Consider the following 22,131-nt stretch of genomic DNA (forward strand, 5'->3'; position numbering starts at 1 on the left):
TGTACATGGGGATATGTATTGCGGCAGAGGATCTTTATTTTTGGGGGTAGACATTGTAACTAATGTGGCATAAGAAGTACATGGCACTAGTGACCTGCATGGATGAAAGGGGTGAAAAGGCTGCTGGGCACTTTTCATTAATCAATCCAAACCCAAATCTCTCCAATATCTTATCTATTATACTACATGCCAGCCAAATGCAATATTCATTGCATATAATGAATATTAGCTGAAACTAATGATCATTTTCATTATCAGATAATCTGCTGATTATTTTTTGATTAATCTTTTTCTCTCTAAAATGTCAGAAAATGGCACAATTTTGCATAAACAAAGATGACATATTCAAATGAAACACAAATATATTTATTCATTCAAGACAGAAACAAGCAAAATTCTTTCTTTTGCAGAGCTGGAACCATAGAGCAATCAAAACAGTTGCTTCACTTTGTTTCTTATTACACTTTTATTGCATCATAATCATGAACAACACAGTATCACAACATTAACCATCACACCCAACCTGTAGAGAGTGGAAAACAGAAGAAGAAAGTGATCTCTTCGGTAATAATGATGAAAAAGAACACATTCTACATACATGTAATGTGTTCACACCTCCTCAATTACCTATTTTCCTGTACACAATTGTATGATATGTATTACGTATTACGTATGTATTATAAGTATTTTATCAGGGGCAGTCAGACATAGATCCATGAAGCTGTTGTCAACTACTTTGACTCTTGAAATCAGTCAGACCTTGATAAATGATCTAGATTGCTTGTGAACTCCCTCAGCAAACCAGTAAAATGTGCACAGATGGTATGCCACAAACAAACACCAATTTCTTTATAAACATAGTCTTTTGTTGTCTTTAGCTTTGTAATGACTTATTTCTTATTTCTTTCATATTTCATATGTGTATCTGTTAATCTGAGTGGCAAGCTGCAGCATACAATTGCCTTTTCAGAGCTAAATAAAGTTGTATTGAACTGAAAAGGAGTACATCCCCTCAGCTCAAGAGGATCCTCTTTTTCCTTTTAGATAAAAGTGAATTCACTCATGGATGAGTCAAATCCAGTTATAGTATATAACATTTGGAAATTTTAAAATTGGTGCAGTGCCCCATTAATAGTACCTTGAAAGTGACAGATGGGTATATAAGCAATGCAGAGAGAGATTTAAAAAGAAAAGTGGATCCTATCCTTTATTAAACTACTTATAACAACATTATAGTGTGTTATCAACCATTTATTAACTGTTTTTATACTGATTGCAAGTGTTAAATAGGGAGACTTTCAGTATAGTGTAACAGGGGCCTTTTAGCCAATATTATTTTTAATTTACAGTCAATGAAAAAAGATACAAGTTTTCCTACATTATATGAAGCTTTAGTTAATGACAATTAAATGAGGATGCCATGAGAAGGAGGCTCTTGAAGATGTGCTTAAATTCATCAAAGATAACGAATCACTGAAATCAGTGTCTTGGAAATTTGGCAAACTACCAAAATCCCTTCGTGTGCACCGTGACCAGCTGGTGAAGAGGCCAGGTCATATTCATGTGGGGAAAACAGCTGTCTTCTCTGAAACCTTTGAAAGTGATACATCCAAGTTGCCACATTCAGCATATGGAGAGAGCTCTCTTCGGGCTAACATCATGGGATGTATGGACAGTAGCCTATGACCTTGCTGGGGATCCAGAATGGGGATCCAACTCCCATTTAGTGAAACCAAAAAAGTTTCTGGGAAGACAGGTGTCTAGCATTCATGAAGAGGAATTCATGCTTGTTTGTCCAAATCCCACAGGACATGTCTTGATTGGGCAGTAGGCTTCAATAAAGTAAAAGTGGGTGAATTCTTTGATGTTTACAAAAATAGTATATGTCTCACCAAGCTGTGGGGCATAGATGAGACAGGAGTCCAAAATGTGCAGAAACCCCAGCCTGTGGTGGAAACAAAAGTGGCTTGACAAGTTGGGAGGATGATGAGCACTGAAAGGGGATTTAATGTTACCACTGTGTGCACAATGAATGCTGCAGGGTAATTTGTTCCTCTGATGTTTATCTTCCTAACAAAGAGAAAGACCGGGATCCGGATGAGAATAGAACCTCTTGGAGCTGTAGAAAGAGCTTCAGATTCTGGTTGCAATGACAGCAGCCTATTTGTGGAGTGGCTCACCCACTTTATGAAGAATGTGAATGCCAGAAACAGTGATCCACACATCCTCATACTTGATGGGAACCACTCACATAAAACCTTAGAGGCTGTTCATCTGGCAAGAGATTTTGGCATAATTATGATTTCACTATCGCCCCACCGCAGCCATAAAATGCAATCTTTTCAACCTTTTTCAAAGTGGCCTTTTTGGTTAAGTCTACATCCAAGCTGCCAGTGTGGGAAAGTGGGTCAAAGGGTTCAGGGCCTGCGGCCTTATGCCATGTAACATGGACATTTTTGAAGAGGAGGACATCAGGGCAGCAGAGGTCATACAGGAGCCAGAACTCACCCTACAGCCTACTCAACACACCTCCAAAGCTGTGCCACCTGTCCTGCAGCCTACTCCACACACCTCCCACCAGGCTGCTTGAGAGCCCATTCTCAGTAAGACAACAAAAATGTCCTTTCATATTTCAGAGGCTAGCTACATGTTTTATCAACACGGCTATTTACAAAGGTCAACGCTGTTTTCTGTCCACCTCACATTCTCACCTCGGCCAAACATACAGCAAGCAAGACCCAGAAAAAGGAAGGCTGCATCAGCAGCAGTGCTTACAGCCTCACCCTTTGAGGGAGCTCTGAAGAAAAAGACCAATGGCAAGAAAATGGTGAAAAAGCCCAAAGCAAATAAAAAGAGCTATAAAATAAAAAGAGGACTCAGGAATATGAGGATGCTGAATGTCTGTACTGCACTGAGCTGTTCTCAGCTAATGGTAGCAAGTGGGTCAGATATGAAAAATGTATGATATGGGCTCAAAAGAAATACAGCAATGCAACAGAGGTGGGTTTCTGATGTGAGTTATGCAGTTAGGTTGAGGATTGCAACAGACTGCCCCACCCCCCTGTCCAGGTGTGTAGGAGGACCAATAGTGGCTGTGAAACACATGAAAAAGGCTAAAGAGCCTTTCTAGAGCCAGTGTTTGGTTCTGGACTACTGTAAAAACATGGCAGAGCAACATGGCGGCTCGCTCCTTATATATTCTATCTATAAAGGGCTCATTCTGAGGTAACGAAAACATACTTCTACTACTTCTTACTTTCAGGTGATTATACACGAATTAAAACAAACTATAATATTATTTTATTTCTACCAAGTCTGTTCCGCTAAATGCCACTAAATTCTACACACTGCACTTTTAATAGTTGTTTTTATAGATTTAGGAAATAATCCTATTATTCAAATGATTTTAACGATCAACACATTTTTTTGTGTAACAGTGTTGTTTATGTCAGTAATTTAAATATCATTAATAATAGAGTTAGTCTATATATATATATATATATATATATATATATATATATATATATATATATATATATATATATAATATAAATCTCTCCAATTGGGATTTGTTCTTGGCCCATCAATTCAAATTAATTGGCAATATTCAAACATTTCTAAAAAAAGATAAATAAAATAAAATAAAATAAAAATCTTTTTTTTCTTCATGCAACATTTAGGCCTAAGTTTGAAGTGAAAGTATGAGCAACGTCAACATTTGAGAGTAAAATGATTCTTATGCAAGTCTATAGATGAAAATGACTGGTGAGACATCCCCTGGGCCTTTTTCCCCAGCAGTGGGGCATCTTAATACTCTGTTGTGATTTAATTACCTTCTAATTTGTTTAATTAAGCGTACTTATTGTGTACATAGAATAATGTTATTATATGTATGTAGCCTACAGTTTAGGCTATAGGTTAGGTGATGTAAATAGAGGTGTTGTAGTAGCTACACTGAAGCTGGCTGACCGGTCATGCACTATAGCTCATTGTGGGGCAAGAGTTTCAGATTCAGCGGCCCATGGGAGTATGGAGCTGTAAGTAGATACACATGAGCTGGCCACATAAACTCACACTGCCTTTCAGTCTGAGCCTGCCCATCCGCCCGCCTCCCCTGCACACCAGGAATGTGAAATGCACCTGAACTGGATCCTGCATGAGGAAGAATGACGGCAGAAAGTCGCCAGTCCACCTGTTCCGGGACACAAGTTTTCCTGCAAGGTCCGAAAGAAATCACTATCCATTCATTTCACTAATCCCCGTCGTCAGCTGTGCCGTCTTTCAGAAAAAAAAAAAACAAAAAAACTGGGAACAGCTCGTAAACGTGTATTACCATGGATGAGTGCTGTCTGTCTGCTGAAGACGTGGAGAGACTGAGGATACACAGAGAAATAGAGAGACAGCTTCGTCGTGATAAAAGAGACTCTCATCGGGAGCTGAAACTGCTGCTTTTAGGTGAGTGTCATAGTTTGGTAATTAACTCCCACATATGTTCACTCAACTGCGACTGAAAAGTTTTGAAAATAATTAAATAACACATGTTCACCATCTGATTACACCAAAAACTGTCTCACAGGATGTCCACTGTAACATTAAGACATTCCCTAAAAAACTTCTCAATCTGATTTTTTTTTTTTGCCTACAAACTTAATTAGGTTGCTACAGACTCACTTCATGGTCACAGCTCAGGATGTAATTACAATAATCAGCTACATTTTGACACGATCAGTGTTGTTGAAGGTCCAGAATATCTAGATTTAACTTTATTTTTCTAAATTATATAAACTGCCCATTTGCTTGTAAAGGAAGAGTTCCTATCCTATCATATGATCCTATGATAGTCTTGGGGTATCATTTAAAAAGTTAAGATACCCTTAAAACCATACCAATAGAGTACTTTCTTCGATACCCTTTTTTCTACTACATTTGATACCCATCATGTGAATGGATGCATTCAGCTGTGTAAAATGCCAACACTCTTCCCCATCCAAAAGTTTTTTACACAAATACATTTGAAAGTGTTCAAATGATTTAGAAATGTATTCAATAATTGTACAAAACTGCACAATGAAGTATTATCACCACAGACTGCATGGGTTGTAGCCAGTGGGTTGGTCCAGTCACATGTTGCATTAAATTGAAGAACAATTGCAGTGATTGGCTGCAAGCAAAACCACACAAATATTTTTTTCCCCAGGTCTGGATTAAAAAAAAAAAAAAATGCAAGTGTTGTATGACTGGACAAGTTTCAAAAGTTCTCGGTACAGGGTTATTTCAGTTGATACCTTAAAGGTATTGAGTACTGATTCACAGCCCTAGATAGGCTGTGATTTTAGTGGCAGATAACAACATTGTGACATTTGATAAGAATCCCTTAAGTAAGTTTTTGTGACCACAACAATTTGTACAGTTACATTTGAACAAGCTCAGGTGGGAATGTCAGTTTTGCTGGTATTTGCTAATCAGCCAAAGTGTTGGGTGAAATGTTGACCTGATACTGGTGTTACTGGATTATTCATCCAGGGAGGAACAAGATTGTGTGTGCTGAATGTCATAGCAATCCATGCAATGTTTGTTGAGACATTTAATCAAGAGGATCGCCAAAGTGAACAGACTTCATCTTCTGGGGAACACGGTTGTCAAAATTTCATGGCAATCCATCTAATGTTTTTGAGATATTTCAGTCTGGGCCAAAGTGGTAAACCCACCAGACTGAGCAATTTTGTGAATAATGTCATTATTTCAGGAAAGATAATGAGTTGAGTGTTTTATTTTTTGGGGTTTTTTTGCCCACCTAAAGTCAAGTGCCTTTGAGTGCTAATGCATCAGGATGAACTGAATCACCCTGAAAATAACAAAAGTATCTGGATGAATAAATGACCCTCTTTAACAAAAACAACAAGGCTTTTGTATGAATTTCTGGCTGCACTGTTCCTTTAAAGCAGTTACAGGTTACCTTTGCATTCTTCAAATAGTTGATTAAGCCCTGATGAGTTAGCTACCTGATAACATTCAGTTCATTTTTTCCTCATTCAAAACAAAGTACACTACATTTTTTCATACAATCTAAATTTCATAGACATGACCAACATGTATTGAGGCCATATGTACTGTGGGTTTGTTGAGTCTCAAAATAACATAGAGCATAAACACAGAATAAATGTCTCATACAGTGCAAAGCGACATTTTGACAAGCATCATGATGAGTAACCACCATATAGCTCATAACAGCTTCAGATGACTCCTGTTTTTTCCCAGCATTATCAAAACAGCCCATTTATAGAAGCTTGAATGTTGGTTATGTTGAAAACAATACCTTAGACATGAATGACTTTGCTTTAAAGGTCAGCACTACTTTAAACTTCAACTTCAGTTAGCCTGTTTGGAGAACAATAACCTCCTTCAAAGGTCAGTCTAATGGTTAACATTTTTAGGCATTTTAGGTGCATAGCTGACACTCTTATCGAGCGTAATTTACAACCAGCGAGCAGGAAGCTGTTCACTGCTTCGCTCAAGGACAGATGGCTGTTGATGGACACATGGACCTGCATGGATCAGTCTATGCAACACATTTGTATCTGGCATGAACACTTAGCATGATTGTATTTAAACATGATTAAATACATAACATTTTTATTTTCATAGTTTTTTATTACTTGGGGAATGTCCAGTGTGACATTCTTTTTACTGTGTGGATCATCTTTAATAAAAAAATGAATAAAAATATGAGCCTCTCTATATTGCTATACCTATATATGCTGTACATGCTTTTACAGATGAGTGTTAACAGGAGGAGGTGTGTACAGACACATAATGAACACCACACACACATGCACCCATACTCACACATACATGTTCGGCCTAAAGGAAAAAGACCTGTAAAACTTTAACTTCTGATAATATTCTTGCGAGTTTTTTTGTTGTTGTGTTTTTTTAGCTGAAATCCTGTTTATCTGCAACTGATTGATGTTCAGATGATTTTTTTGTGTGTGCGTGTCACAGATGTCCTATTTTTGGCATTGCTTTGATCTTATTTCATTTTTCATCCTTCGGTCTTATTCATCTCATTTGCCTAGGGACTGGTGAAAGTGGGAAGAGCACTTTCATCAAACAAATGAGGATCATCCATGGCAGTGGATACAGTGAAGCTGACAGGAAAGGTTTCACTCGGCTGGTGTTTCAGAACATCGTCACAGCCATGAAGGCTCTGATCGACGCCATGAAGAGTCTACACATTGATTACGTCGATGACCAGAACATTGTGAGGAATTACACTTTTTTTTAAAAAGGCAATACTTCTGTCATATGTACACTTGAAACCAATTGAATGTATGGGTTAACAGGACTCAAGAGTCAATGAACAATATATAACAAGAAACTACTTTTTTACACCTCTGATTGAATTTCAAATAATCAGCTGCAGGTTTTTGACTATAAACTAAAGTAATGAAAAAAATTGATTTGTACCCTAATATTGCTAAATTAAAGGTTAATGGATCAACAGAATTATTACAATTCATCTACCTAAATGTGTACATTAAATCCATCCAATAGCTGGCTGGATTGTCATGAGAAATTTCACTCAAAACCATGGGTGATGCTTCACTTCATCTTGGAGGCATAAATATCCGTAAACAATTTCATGGCACTTGATCCAAAAGTACAGATCCACAGAGCCTTCCAGGTAGTGAGGCTAAAAATGAGCGTCTACTTTTACCACCTCAGACTTTTTTTATTGGTGTCCAAAAAACATCTAGTTCTAGAAAGAGTTGTGCTGCAGTTCTCGTCCTCTTGTGTCTGTTTATAGGTCAGTCAAATATAATAATCCCCTGTGGGTGTTTCATATGTGTCAGAGCTACGCAGAGAAGCTGAGCCAAGTGGAGGCAGACCAGGTGTCCACTTTGCAGTCCTGGCAGGTGGATGCCATTAAGAGAGTGTGGAATGACCATGGTATTCAAAGGTGCTATGATCGCAGGAGGGAATTCCAGCTATCTGACTCTGCCAAATAGTAAGACTTTTTTATATCTCAGATGAAATCATTAGCATAAACCCAAGGCTCCTCCTGAGAGCCAAAGCTTTTGCAGTGCTTAATCATACACTCATCTGCTCAAATTCAAGAGTTTGAATTCATATTAATAAAACCAAATGCACATAATGAGTTTACATTTCTGCATGATGTTCCTTTTTATCTGGTGAGGTGTATGTCAGGATATTGAACTTGATTCATTGTTGTTCATTTTACAGTTACTTAACCGATTTGGCCAGGATCTCAGAGGCCCAATACATCCCCACTCTGCAGGACATACTGAGGGTCAGGGTCCCCACAACAGGCATCATTGAGTACCCCTTTGACCTTTCAAAAGTTATCTTCAGGTATTGTACTATATCAAAGTTGTATAAAAAGCAACCTCTTTCTCTTCTCCCAAACGCTGTGGGAGTGCCCGCCGAGTCCGCTGAAACCCCGCCCCCTACCAAGTGTCACCTGTCAATCAAAGTCACCACCTCTACCCGAAACATGGACGCTACGTCTGAGAGCTTTCTGCTGCTAATTCAGCTGCTAGCTCGGCGGCCAACTCGTCGGCTAGCCCGGTGGCTAATTCAGCTAACTGGCTAACTGTAGACTGTAGTAGTAGTAGTGTGCGCTGAAGCAGCAGGCGCGGGTTTATGCTAATCACTGCCACGTTCAGACCCGCCCACTAAATCCTGAACACAGAAATCTTGAAACACAGTTTGTGAAGCCTAGCTCCACAATTCAAATCTAAATGGTTGAAATGCTTTTTGCACCTTTTTTAGAAATACATTTATGACCTATTTAATGTGTTTAGAAGAAAATGTCTGAATTCACTTTACACAGTCTTTAAAGAAGCTCATCAGCACCTCTAAAGCCCAGTAGTAAACATGTTATTGACGTTGATTAGCGAGCTTTAGACGTGTGGATCAGAGGGTCAGAGTCAGGCTAGCTGTTTCATTCTGCTTCCATTCTTAATGCTAAGCTGTGCTAAAGCTAAGCTCTACCATCATATTTAGGTTACAGACATAGAGAGAGTGGTAACAAGCATATTTCTCAAAATACCAAATTAATCCCTTACTAATCTCGGAAATTGTATGTTTTCTTTTGTTTTCTTTTGTCAACCATGTGTCTCTAGGATGGTAGATGTGGGTGGTCAGCGATCAGAGAGGAAGAAATGGATCCACTGTTTTGAGAATGTCACCTCTGTCATATTCCTGGCGGCTCTCAGCGAGTACGATCAGGTCCTTTTTGAGAGTAACAATGATGTAAGCTCAAAAGCCTCTCAGTCTGTTGTGCTTCAAAATTATGATTTGATTATTCATTTTTGGTTTCTTGGCAATATGTGCTGTTCAAACTCTGTCCTTTATTTATTTCCATGCATTCTGCATTGTCTGATGAGATGACATTTCCAATGAAATTCTTAAATAATCCACGCCCTTTTTCTTCAGAATCGACTGAGAGAGAGCCTCGCCTTGTTCAAGACCATTCTCTCATACCCCTGGTTCCAAGAATCCTCTACCATCCTCTTCCTGAACAAAACAGACCTGCTAATGGAGAAAATCACAAAGTCTCATTTGGCAACCTACTTCCCGGAATATACTGGTAAAGCATGATCCCCCTTTGCTTTTTCATGCATTCGTTAACACAGTGTTTATGGCTGTCTTAAATCCATCCCAATTTACTATTTAGTGTGGTATGTTTAATGTCCGCCTTTTTATCTGAGCTCCTGAATTCTGAGCATGAAATTGCAAAATAAATGCAATGAAAAAAGCAGTTTCTTTGTATTGAATCTCAGAACTGCAAAATGACAGTTTGACATTTTCTGTGATGATGGTTGTGACCGAAATCTTGATTTGCTGCTCACTATAGAGTATACTATTGAGAGTCTATTAGGAAGCAGTGAATGCGTGAAGAAGGAAGTCATTTTAGACACAGCCCATGTCTTAAGTGATCACCCACAATGTAATTTCCTCATAATTTTGACCATTTTACTCCCACAGGCTCCCAGGGTGACGCTGAAACTGCGAAAAAGTTCATCTTGCAAATGTATGTGGAGAATCATGCTGGGCGCCACAAACCCCTTTACTCACACTACACCTGTGCCACAGACACGGAGAATATCCGGGTTGTCTTCAAAGCCGTCAAAGATACACTCTTCAGAGAAAACCTTGAAAAGTTCAACCTGGAATAGACAAGGTTGTAAGACACAGTGACTATTTCTCGTTTAGCAGCAAGAAAAGCAGTTACAGTCACATGTTGTAACATTTTTATGGACATTTTATCTGTAATGTGCTGTCGGTTGTTGCTGCTTCAAAAACATCAAAGAGAGGCAATCAGACAGCAGTGTCAGATAAGGCACATTTGTCTCAGTACTGTACCAGACACTACAGTATGTGCCACTTTTTGCACCAATACTGTTCATCATGAAATGCTTAAAAAAACAACCCAAATTTTGTACAGCTACCTAACTGCATTTATAGTTAATTGTTTTACTTAACTGTTACAGACAGGTTTGTTTATACCATTACTGTTTGACAGAGAACCAGTAAATGGTATCAAACTGGTTTGACCAAGTCTTATCTAGTAAGAATGTAATCCACCCTGCCTTGCAGTTCCAGGAGGAGGAAGTAAAAGAAGTTAGTTTTCTTTACTTCCTTAGTTTATATTTATGCTAATTTGTACAACGACACGTGAAGGACTCCCCCGCCCCCGTAACTTTAAAATGTTGATATTACAGTCACATCACATGTAAATTGTGCTTTTGGTTTTTGTTCCTTATCTTTCTTGTCCCTTACAGAGCATTATTTTAACATTAAACAATATGTGTCTATGAAAAAACTGAGGTCTCCTTACAGAAATGTATGATCCATCTAAAGATGTATGACCGCAGCTGCATGGCACTGATTAACCACTGAAGGGTTTTTTGTTTTTTTGACATCTCTATTCTGTACTGGAGCTCTAGGTGTGGTCACACTGATTGGCATGCCTTGGTAACAACCTTTGTACCAAACAATGGACAACAATGTGCAAAGGTCTGACTTGGCCGGTCTCTGTCTTCCTGTATAAGTGTTGGAGCTGAGCAGTGGTAAGTGAAAAGAGGAATTCTATCGGGTTAGACCTGTGTGAGAGAACAATGCCTGTTTCCACACGGAAGCAGAGACTGTCTAGGTACTATTGATTTTATCTGCTCTGTGGTTATCATGTGCTTGTTTAAGGGTTGAAAAGTTCAGTGCTAATGCAGAATATAAAGGACACATTTGAAGTTGGCTTATAAACAGTGGAATTGTAAACATAGGATATTTGCTTTGGAACAGTCATTATTTTCCTACCAGCATGTGGTAAAATGTGTGAATATTATCAGCACACAAAGCTGACAATGTTCTCTTTTCTGATTGTTATTGCTTTTTTGCACCCTATGGGCTAATAAAATCTTGTAGCTGCACAGCCATGCTAAAAAATCTATTGTCAGGCATTACTTGCAGTCCTACATTCCTCCTGGGTAGTAATAACACAACAGCGCCTACACGTACAGAGTGTTTATCCCCCCTCCCAGTTGAGGATAATAATGACACACAAACACTCCCCCCTACATCACCATTCAGTTGCACAGCCTGAGGAAGCTGCTGTGCAGAGAGCTGCTATAGCAGGTGATCGCCCTTATTTGGTAATGGCCCAGATCATGTGACTTCAAAATGGTGGAAGCTGTGAGCTGTTTGTAAGCTGAGCATCTCCATCGAGAGGCTGGGAGCAGGAAATAGGCAGGGAACTTGGAAGTACATCCATGATCTGAGACACAGGAGGACAGAGATTCCCAGCAGTGGTGAGTAGATGGTTTTTATTCTGTGAAAATAAAAAGAAGAGAAAGAGGGATATGTTATTTTTTTTCTCACAGCCAGCAGACAGGAAGAGAGGGAGGGAGGGGCTGCTGTCATCAGCACTGGTCCTGTGCTGTGCTGTGGAAGTGGATTTGAAGCAGCTCAGCATCCTCCATGGATGATGCACATAAAAGCTGATGCTGATTTTATTTTTCTGCAGACGAAGAGTTTGTTCATCTGTGTGTGTGTGTTTGTTTTTTGTGTATATTTAAGTGGGCATGTGTGCACATACTGTACACCTTCCTCTGAATCATCAGCATGACATGTCATATCCACTGTACAAGAGGCAGCCATTCATCTTTTTTTCTGTTACAGCTGCTAATGCAATCACATTTTCCTCATTCCAGGCAGACTCCACAGAGGAGAAACAAGGATGTTGCTTTTTCATGCGAATGAGCAAACGTGACTCACTGTGAATTTGCATCTCAGCCCAATCTGTGCTCAGGCGAGCGTGCAGCCATTTGATTTGAATCAGCAGTAGAAAAAGGCAGCAAGGAGGGGAGAGAGCTTGTCATGATGTAACAAGTCCTGTTCCTCCCCCCTTCTACCACCTCTCAGCATCTCCCTGCTCCAGTTTAAATAGAGGGATTATTCACAGAGGAAGATGACCTTTAACCTCAAAATCATTCCCATTTCCCTCATCCCTCCCCCTCTTTTCTCCCTTACCACCTTATCACTCTTGTCTTTATTCCCCTTGCTCTGAGATGACTATGGGAATCTATTCGTTTAGATGAGTAAAATCAATACACCATGTGTTAACACGTGCTGATGTTTAGGGGCTTCTTTTCCTCATGCTTTGTTGTCCATGGTCTGTTGACCTGATGAAATCTGTTTTGTTTTTCTGGTCAACAACATTATATTCAGGTTTGTCTGGATTTTCTTGTGTATAGATACACAGAAAATAAAGAGATCAAATGGGTGAATTATCAGGTTATATTGACTGTATAAGTAAATGATAGGGATAGCACCATAATAACCACAACAGCAGATTCATTGTATTTATTTACTATTTTTCTGGCAAAGAAGTTAAGAAAGTCGTTTTCAGGGGTGTATCATTTACTTAAGTTAAAGTAGCTATACTGTAATATAAAAATAAATACTCCATGACATGTAAAGGTTAAGATTTATATTTTTAACAAAATGTAGTATAACATAATAGTACTGGATTGTTATTACTGATGCATTAAAATGTCCGAAGCATTATATTGTTGTAGAGCTAATGTTTGTATGTAAAATCTTAATCTGTAAATTAACTAGTAAACAAAGCTATCAAATAAATATAGGCAAATAAAAAGTACAACATTTATTTTTAAATTGTAGTGAAGAAAAATACATCAACCTCACATTCATTCTTAAAAACTGGTGTTTCTTAAAGTTTTGCATAAGTTGCACTTTTCAATCTCCATCTAATAGGCCTATCAAATCACTATGTACAGGGATCACGGTGGATGGATTCACTATAGACTATAGAGTACTCTCCATAGCTGCTGTCATATAATGAGAGTCCATAATGAATAACTGTAATTATCCTCTCATAGGTCCTCCTGTGGCTGCACCTGGTGTCAGAGTAAAATGAATTCTGACGGGGGTGAAGGCAGACCAGGTGAGTGTGAGTACTATTGCTCTGATTCAGAGCAATCACACCGGAAAGAAAACAAAAGAAACAATAATTTTCATGTATTGTATTGTGTCTTACTTTTGCAGTCCCTCCTACCTCTCTACCCCTGCAAGGAGGTCCAACCCAAAGAAAAAAGCTATCTGCCCCTCGTATCAGCCTGTCATTGGACCAGAGTGAGGATGACTTGGGGGAGACGCCAGATGATCTTGACATTAACGTCGATGACCTCGACACTCCAGATGAAGGGGATTACCTCGACTACACGGACCATGAAATGGACTGGGAAGGTTGGTCACTCAGAATACAAATATCAGTCTGGCTCCTGTAATCCTGAATGATCATGATGCTAAAGAAGGAAGAGGTGCCAGATATTGCAGTTGATTATGTTTAAACTTTAATCCTCCAAATCACCTAGGCTGAAATAAATTAGTGTTTGGTCTTTTTATCGTATCAGATCCGAATGCAGCCAATAAGAGTGGGGCAAGTGAGCCGTACAATCCAATCCCGACATACAGTGCTGAGGAGGAGCGTCAGGACAGCAAACTGTGGAGGACAGTGGTCATCGGGGAACAGGAGCACCGCATCAACATGAAGATCATTGAGCCTTACATGAAAGTCATTTCCCATGGAGGTGATTATTAAAGAACCGCATCACCATCCTAAATATGGATTTTATGTTCATCTTGAACATTATGAATATTTACAAATGCAAACATTTTTCAGATATATTCAGTGTTGGTTAAAGAAACACCAATTTTAATTCTCTCTGTTCAGGAAAGGGTGGGTTCACATTTGCTACATTTTTAAAACAACACTTACATCCGCATATGTAGAAGAAAGTGTTTTTGGTGGCTGTAATAGTTCCTCCTGCCTAGGCTTACTGTGAAGAAATAACTTCCTGTTGCGACTGTAATGAAATTGAGTGCAACATCCAAATTCAACTGAAACTTTAGCTGAAGTTAAGAGGCTTCGGCAGTCTGAGTTAGACAAAACAAGTAGGTATCTACCAAAGCTACAGTTTCATTTGGCACAAACTTTCCTTTTTGTTTTTCAGCTTAGCAAGGAATCACTGTCCAAGTAAATAACAAGAGAGAATTTCCTACTAAAAAGAACACAGAAACGTTGGAAGGCAGCCACTTCATTTAATTAACCCAAGGTGCTGAAGCCTCATTTTAACTTAAACTATTTTGTATAGAATTAATTTAAAGTTTAGCTAGTGTCTTTTTAAGATAGACATGAAAAACATTAGTGTTTGTGTTGTAATGTTTTACAATATTATATAATAGTATTCATTGTGAATTCTGAGCTCTGAGCGAGATGGGATCTGGCCTGCAGGTATTGATCACATGGCAGTGCTGGTATTTCTATAGCACCTTTCAAAACCTGAGTCACAAGGTGTTTCATGTCATTATTTCTACAACACCTTTCAAAACCTAATTAAAGGTTAAATAAATGCCAGTCTCATTAAACTGATTCAGCTGATCTGATACTGAGGGGAAGTTTGTTCCACAGCGTTCCCCCTTTGTTTTAAACCTTTCTAAAGAACTGAATTAAAATATATCTACTGACAACAGTTATCCAGCAGAACTACTACGAAGGTGAGGAAGTAACAGCACAAAACTCATGATCTCTTGTTTAGCATATCACAATCATCTATTGTTTTCGAGCTAGCTGCCACTTCTGAGCTATCGAGATTGCACAATGATGCCTCATCTTACCTTGGAGGGGGCCAACCAAAAATGAGGAAATACTGTAGAAGCTGTAGATGAAGCCAGTCGATGATGATTTTGCATCATCCAGTAACTGTCAGAGATGAAAATCTACAAACCAAGACATAGTGGAAACTTTTTATGTCTCATTTTTCATATGTTTCACAAGCAATAGGATTCAGGTACAAAATTGGCAAAGGCTACTTCGTGATAATATACCCTGAGTGTTTAACAAAGGGTGGCTGCTGCAATCCAAAACAATTTACTACAAACAGATGGACAGATTATGTGAAAAGTGGAAAACTGATTCAGATTCTTCCATTTAAAGAATGAAGGGATGTATGTAAATGATGTAAATGATATGCTACAACATTTACAGTGACCTGATCTCAACCCCATCAAACACGTTAGACAGGGCTCTCCACTGCCATCATCAAAATACCAAAATGAGAGAATGTTTTTTGAAAGAATGTGTTCATTCTTCCGGTAGATCTCCAGAGATTAGGGACAAAGATTAGGCAGCGGTGATACTAATCTGGAGGTTCACGGTAGCTTTTCTTCCCCATTTGTCACCCATTTGTACCTTTGGTTTCGCAGGTAGAGGCCTCTTTCAGCTCTGTGGAGCCATATAACCATTTTTACAGGTGAAAATCAAACCTCTAACCAGAGCAGTTTGGACTTTTTCTTTCCTCAGTCATCCCATAGAAACACAGTCTGACGCTGAACAGTCAATACAATCACAAGCTCTGTCATTTAGATAAAAGACCTTCTGTCTGAGTGACACCAAATCTAGTGATGAATGGGTTGGTGAATAAATGAGAGATTGCATTAATCTGTAAAGTAGTGAGAGGAAACAGAACAGAGAGACAGTCAGACAAAAGAGACAGATTGGCAGATATATAGAACAAAAAGGAAGAAAATAAGAGGGCAATCGAATTATGAAAACTACTCTAATTAAGGCCAAGCTCTAGCCAACAATGGAACAAGGTCAAGTTGACTTATTACTTTTATTTTTGTGTGTTTTTATCAAGGCTACTATAGCAACGGAGTGAATGCCATCATAGTGTTTGCTGCCTGTTTCCTGCCAGACAGTGACAGAGAGGACTACCATGAAATAATGGAAAATCTTTTCCTGTGAGTATTCTGTGATGGTTGACACAAACTGCACACACAACAAATGAATTGACTTTTTCAGTATGCATTCGGCTATCATTAATATTCAGTAATCAATTCAGTTTCTTTTTAAAAGCGATGGTACAGTTATTGCTCTTGCTATTAAATTGCTTTTTAGCCAAGATGGTCAGCTGGTCGGTCCAGACTGAAAATATCTTAAAAACTATTGAACAGATTGCCATTAAATTTTTGTACATTCATGATGCCGAAAGGATGAATCCTACTAACTTTGGTGATCCATGGATATTTCTCATGAGGTTGACATTTTAGATTTTCAGAGAACCTGCACCATAATTTGATGGATTGTCATGAAACTTACGACAAACATTTATGTTACCCTCGTAATGAATTGTAATGTATAATGTTGATATCTGAACATTTCATATGACGCCGTCCTTCTTGGATTTTTACAAAGGAAATCAAAAGTTCACTCAAAAGATGCATTTTATTCTCAAAGTGTATTTAGCAAGTCAAGGATGCTTAATCAGCCATGGCCGTCTGCACAAAGTAAACTCTTGAAATAAACTGATATAGGCATCGTCTAGCCTGTTTCCTGAGACTCATGTCTCCACTGTTATGCTGGCACAGTTACATTTCATGCTTGGGCAGTGTGGTTGGGATCCCACAGGCTGTTCTGTGAAAGATATTGAGAAAGCTGGCATATCCAAGAGTTTTGGATAGAAATGAAAGGAGGTAAACCATAGTGTCTGCAGTTTCTGATGCCAGATGGCTTGAGGTCTGAATCTTTGCGAGGAGGAGTAAAGCTGGGCGGTGAACGGTATGCAGCTTGATGTCAGTGGGAGATGATCACAATAGTCATGAAATAGAGTGGATCAGTGGTGCTGGTTTGTAAGCTGGAGAATGACATTGGATCAGGAGGAGAGTCAGACTGAGCCAAAAGTCATTGAAGTTCGAGGAGTTATTGAGGAAAGTAGAAGGACTAGCTGGGTAACAAAGAGACGCAGAGATTGTCAACTTTATTTTCAAAAGAGTTGACAAAGAAGTTCCCTGCTGACTGAGAAGACACAAAGAAGGTGGGGTTTTGAGGAGAGGAATGAGAAACACAGAATAGTTTCTTTGAGTTAGAATCAAAGATTTGAATTATTAGAAAGGTAGAAGTTTGATTGAGCTGCTGAGACAGATGGAGAGACGGAGGAAAAGAGAAATTCAAAACTTAAAAAGATCATCCATGAAGCAACATATGTAGGAATTTCTCATCGCAAACGTCAGAGAGGAGAAACATTTCAGAACTGCAGCTGGTGTTTTTAAAATTCAGGGTAAGACTCATATGGATGATTGTTGCTCCTGTATTTCACCATTTTGACATTTGTAATGTTATCGTCTTTAATTCAGTGACACTCCTTTGTTCTTTTGGTGTTATGAATTTTGCCAATTAGTGAGATTTTTTGCAAGAGGCATATGTTGTTCTATCTGATGTATAATAAACTATTAGTTTGGACACCATATTTATTTTTGTTATTTAAATGAGAATTACACAAAATATTCTAATATGTAATACTTACTGTAGTAGTTGTGTTTCAAGAGTTGAATATCATTTTAACACAGAGAGAGAGGCATAACAGGTCAGCACCAGGTCCCAATGCAAGATGGTCAAAGCAGGCCTGCCCATCACAATCAGACATACAGTAACATAATGTCCGTAATGAATGAAAGACGTGAAAGCATGCAGTTATAAAATGACCTGCACAGTTGATGCCTAAATGAAATGATTACCAGGAAGACAGACTGCTTTGCTGTATTAGTGGATTCATGATAGCAAGGCCAAGATAGTGATAGACTAGCCTATGTCTGAGCACCATGACAGATGAAAATGTAACTTCTCTGTGTTGTTTTTGCTAGGCAGTAGTACGCAGGTCCAGAAATACAATCACCCAGAGTTCTGCATCAGCACACTTTGCACATTTTAAAACATCAAATCGCCTTTTAATCCTTATTTAAGCTTAATTTAGAAATGAAATATAGAGGTATGAATTCAATAAACTATATGCTTGTATATGTAAAGCTGTTTTATGTTATTGTATTGTTATTTATTTAGTGAATGAATGACATTTAGTATGTGACACCATGGAACAATGATTTGGCTCATTGAGCACAATAAATACTTACTGCTTAGCATTAAAGTTTAATGCTGCATGTATAGGTTATTGTAGACTCAGTGTTTGGGATACTGAAGATACCTTGATATGATAGCGGTGAGATAAAGAGGGCAAACCACCACAGGCTCCTAAATGCAGCTGCATCACCTGCATTTACAGGAGCCTCACCGATAGAGACTTGTGATAGAGACAAGTGTCCTTCACATGTAGGATTTTAGTCATATTAACTGTAAGGCTCCAGCGATGGTGATGTTGACCAGTCTCTTGGTCCACATCTTTATTCCAGACTTAAATATCTCAACAACTATTGGATAGTTTGACATGAAAGTTTGAGTTACATGATCTTCAGAGGATGAATTCTTCTTCTCATCGTTTTAGTCTTAAGCCTTCAGCTTAAGCTTAAGTTTTTACTCATTCATGGAAATATCTAAACATCTCCTGGATGAATTCACACAAAATCTTCTACAGACAATTATGGTTTTCTTTTCCGACAAAGAAACCTAAACACTTTTTATAATCCCCTGACATTTCCTCTATCACCACCATGAGGTTGATTTGTGGTTTTGAGTGACATGTCTCAACAACTATTTGGTGGATTGCTAAAAAAAATGGTACAGATAGTAATGTCCTCCTCAGAAAGAATTGTAATGACTTTGATGGTCCCTTAATTTATCCTATACTGCCATCATCATATCAAAATTTTACTTTGGCTTATGCCCAAATATATCTGCAAAAGAAATAACATTACAATTACAGTCTCACCCGCACTTTGTATGTAGTGCTAATTATAAAATGTTGCCAAAGCAAGGTGGTGAACATATCTGCAGGTCAGTAGACTCTTAGTGTTGTTGAATTTTGGTTTATAGAGGAGAGTATAGTCCAATGTATATATATATATATAGCTTGGGGGCAAAATACAATAATACTCTGCCACTCACTTGTGTTTCTTATTTAGAAATTCTTCCCAGGTTTTCACTTTGTTTATGAGTGTGTTTGTGTGCCAGCTCTTCCCAATGCTGTGGGGACACTAATCTGTTTACAGTGTCAAATTGAGGGCACTCGCCAGCTTTTTAGGGAGAAAAGGCTGCCCATAATGCAAATCATTACATTTTTGAGTGAAGTATCAGTTTAAGGTTAAGGTAAAGGTAATCTGAAGGAAATTAATTTAAGTCATTTTAATGTTCTTTGAACTGATGGAAACACGACTGTGTTTGTCTTCAGTTACGTAATCAGCACACTGGAGCTGATGGTAGCAGAGGACTACATGATCGTCTACCTGAATGGAGCCACTCCCCACAGAAGAATGCCAGGCCTTGGTTGGCTAAAGAAATGCTATCAGATGATTGACAGAAGGTATGTACCGTTCGTTTACGCCTGTTATGTGACAACATTATGATTTTGTGAGAGATATAAGATGTTAAAAAAATGTGTGGCTCTCTCTGAATGACAGTAACCACACATACTGTAACATATGATGTATTGATTGATCTTCAGGCTCAGGAAGAATTTGAAATCCTTCATTATTCTCCATCCATCATGGTTTATCAGGACGGTTCTAGCCATTACCAAGCCCTTCATAAGGTAAAAATGACATCCCACTTTTTGACTATAGCTGGGTTAAAATGCTGTAGTTTCACTTTCTCTACAAGTTTTTTAAAGAAAACAAGCTCACCCAGTTTGTGAATGTATCACTTTAAAGTGGGTTACATTCACTGTGCTTTCCTTATGTGTTTGCTTGTGTACACCTCTGCCTGTCACCGCAGTTAAACTTGTTGCTCTTGTCACAGCGCCAAGTTCAGCAGCAAGATAAAGTATGTGAACAATCTGGATGAGTTGCAGGATCTCATCCCCATGGATTGCATCCAGATCCCAGAGTGCATCATTAGGTGAGTCCCTCTAAACCCTCAAACCCTACCCTACCCCTACCTCCTCCAAGCTTGAGTTGCCTTTTAAATGACTTTATATTCATCTTGTCATTTGAACTCTCACCCTTAGACTTGACAAGGAACTGAAAGAGGCCGCAGAGAACTCAAAGTAAGTATAGACTCTCCTGCTTCTCATTACTTCGCTCTGCTGAGGCAGTGGCCCCTGCCTCAGTTTTATCCTTGGCTGGAGCGCTCATTTATCAGATGGCTCACTTTTAGATCACAGGGACTCTTCTGCTGGATGAGGACCAATTGGATTTGGCTATGGTTGCAATTACAGGGAGGAGACAGAAAAAAAGTTGCTAAAGATGCTAAATGCATTGCTTTCATCTCATTTATCATTACAGTAATATAGATGAGCCAGTCCTTATTGCAGAGTGATCTATTACACTGATAATAAATGTAAGAACTAAGCTGCCGAATTCACACACTAAGCTCTGCATGATTAATTGAGCGCTGAATCATAAGTTGCATGTCTTCAAATTCTCAACATGCCATGCATTACAGCACCTTGGAATAATAAATTCTGCTCTAATAACCACTCCATTTTTTTCCATCTCTCATTAAAGAATGAATAGTTTTCTGTACGGACCGGAGCCAACAGCAGCAGGCAGAACAGAGTAAGTCCTCTAAGACGTCTAAGTTCACACATGGAAGAGAAATGGCCTTGTGTCAGCAATCTGTCAGCCATACATAAACACACCAGTTTTTAATGTGTGTTTTTTGTTCTTTCGTCTTCCCTGCAGACCAGACAAAGCCGGTGCCAGCAGCTCTTAAACCCAAACATCCTAAATGGATGGGTCACCTCAATGTTAAGAATCACTGTTGTAGTGCACAGGTGAAGCTGGAAAGTGGAAGAAAAGGCTTGTTACGCAAGACTGTGTGTGTCTGTGTGTGTGTGTGTGTGTGTGTGTGTGTGTGTGTGTGTGTCAGTCTTTGTAAATTAGACACTGGAGTTTAATATAAAAGTACAATTTACAATAGTACGTGTGAACATTCAGAGTTAGATCTCATTCTTTATGGCTGCTGTAGCATCTACTGTACCTTACACCTGCAGTCCAGTCTACTATATTGTCAAGTGTGATGCTTGGCAGCACCTACAGAGTAGCATCATTGTTCACGGGTAGAGTAGGAAATGCAATTACACACCAGACAGTGCACTGCGCAAATCCATTTGTAGAGTCTATATTGTTGTATTTGTGTGCATGAGAAGCAGTGAAGCAATAATATCACCCTTTACAGTCTCAGTATCTCAGATAAAGAGGACACTTGTGTGTCAGCAGTCTACAATGAAAGCACCTGGCGTGGCCAAGAAAACCTTGTTCCATAGGTTCAGTGGTCCAATCTTTTGTCTTAATACTTGTTCTAAAACTGGGAAATTAACCTATAAAATAGATATTTTAGCTTTATAAAGTCAATATGAAATTGAGGACAAATAAGTTAATATGAGAACAAGTTATAGTGCAATGCAAGAGCATGTCCTTTAAGCCATGTTCGGCAAGTGTGTGTGTGTGTGTGTGTGTGTGTGTGTGTGTGTGTGTGTATGTGTTTTGTCAATTTCTGTCTGATGCATAAATTGGAAATCATCTCTTCAGCTTCTCCTAAATCCTTGAAAAGTAAACTCAGACAAAAGTAAAGATGGGATCTCTGTAAAGCACAATATCTTCTCTATCTCTGTGTGTGTCTCCACACGCATGTATGTG

The 22,131-nt window shown here is 38.7% G+C and overlaps 2 protein-coding genes across 4 annotated transcripts; both read left to right on the forward strand.

The window, feature by feature from the left end:
• Positions 1–4,170: 4,170 nt before the first annotated feature.
• LOC128380523 (guanine nucleotide-binding protein subunit alpha-14-like) lies at positions 4,171–10,760 on the forward strand. Its single transcript, XM_053340369.1, has 7 exons — positions 4,171–4,455; positions 7,077–7,261; positions 7,854–8,008; positions 8,245–8,373; positions 9,147–9,276; positions 9,460–9,613; positions 10,012–10,760. Exons 1-7 carry the CDS (start codon positions 4,335–4,337, stop codon positions 10,200–10,202), a joined length of 1,065 nt encoding a protein of 354 aa, XP_053196344.1. The 5' UTR covers positions 4,171–4,334; the 3' UTR covers positions 10,203–10,760.
• Positions 10,761–11,068: 308 nt separating this feature from the next.
• On the forward strand, positions 11,069–21,308 carry prune2 (prune homolog 2 with BCH domain). 3 transcript variants are annotated; one of them, XM_053340372.1, is made up of 11 exons: positions 11,069–11,096; positions 13,425–13,495; positions 13,591–13,791; positions 13,959–14,135; positions 16,245–16,347; positions 19,725–19,856; positions 19,998–20,084; positions 20,291–20,389; positions 20,499–20,537; positions 20,998–21,048; positions 21,175–21,308. In XM_053340372.1, the coding sequence occupies exons 2-11, from the start codon at positions 13,459–13,461 to the stop codon at positions 21,203–21,205; spliced, it is 957 nt and encodes a 318-aa protein (XP_053196347.1). In that variant the 5' UTR covers positions 11,069–11,096; positions 13,425–13,458; the 3' UTR covers positions 21,206–21,308. The 3 variants fall into 3 exon arrangements, with proteins under 3 accessions (XP_053196347.1, XP_053196346.1, XP_053196348.1); XM_053340371.1 differs by lacking the exon at positions 11,069–11,096 and adding an exon at positions 11,629–11,831; XM_053340373.1 differs by lacking the exon at positions 11,069–11,096 and adding an exon at positions 11,630–11,831 and having other exon boundaries at positions 13,425–13,489.
• Positions 21,309–22,131: the final 823 nt, after the last annotated feature.

The sequence above is a fragment of the Scomber japonicus genome, chromosome 19, assembly GCF_027409825.1.
Source record: "Scomber japonicus isolate fScoJap1 chromosome 19, fScoJap1.pri, whole genome shotgun sequence".
Taxonomy (NCBI): Eukaryota; Metazoa; Chordata; class Actinopteri; order Scombriformes; family Scombridae; genus Scomber; species Scomber japonicus.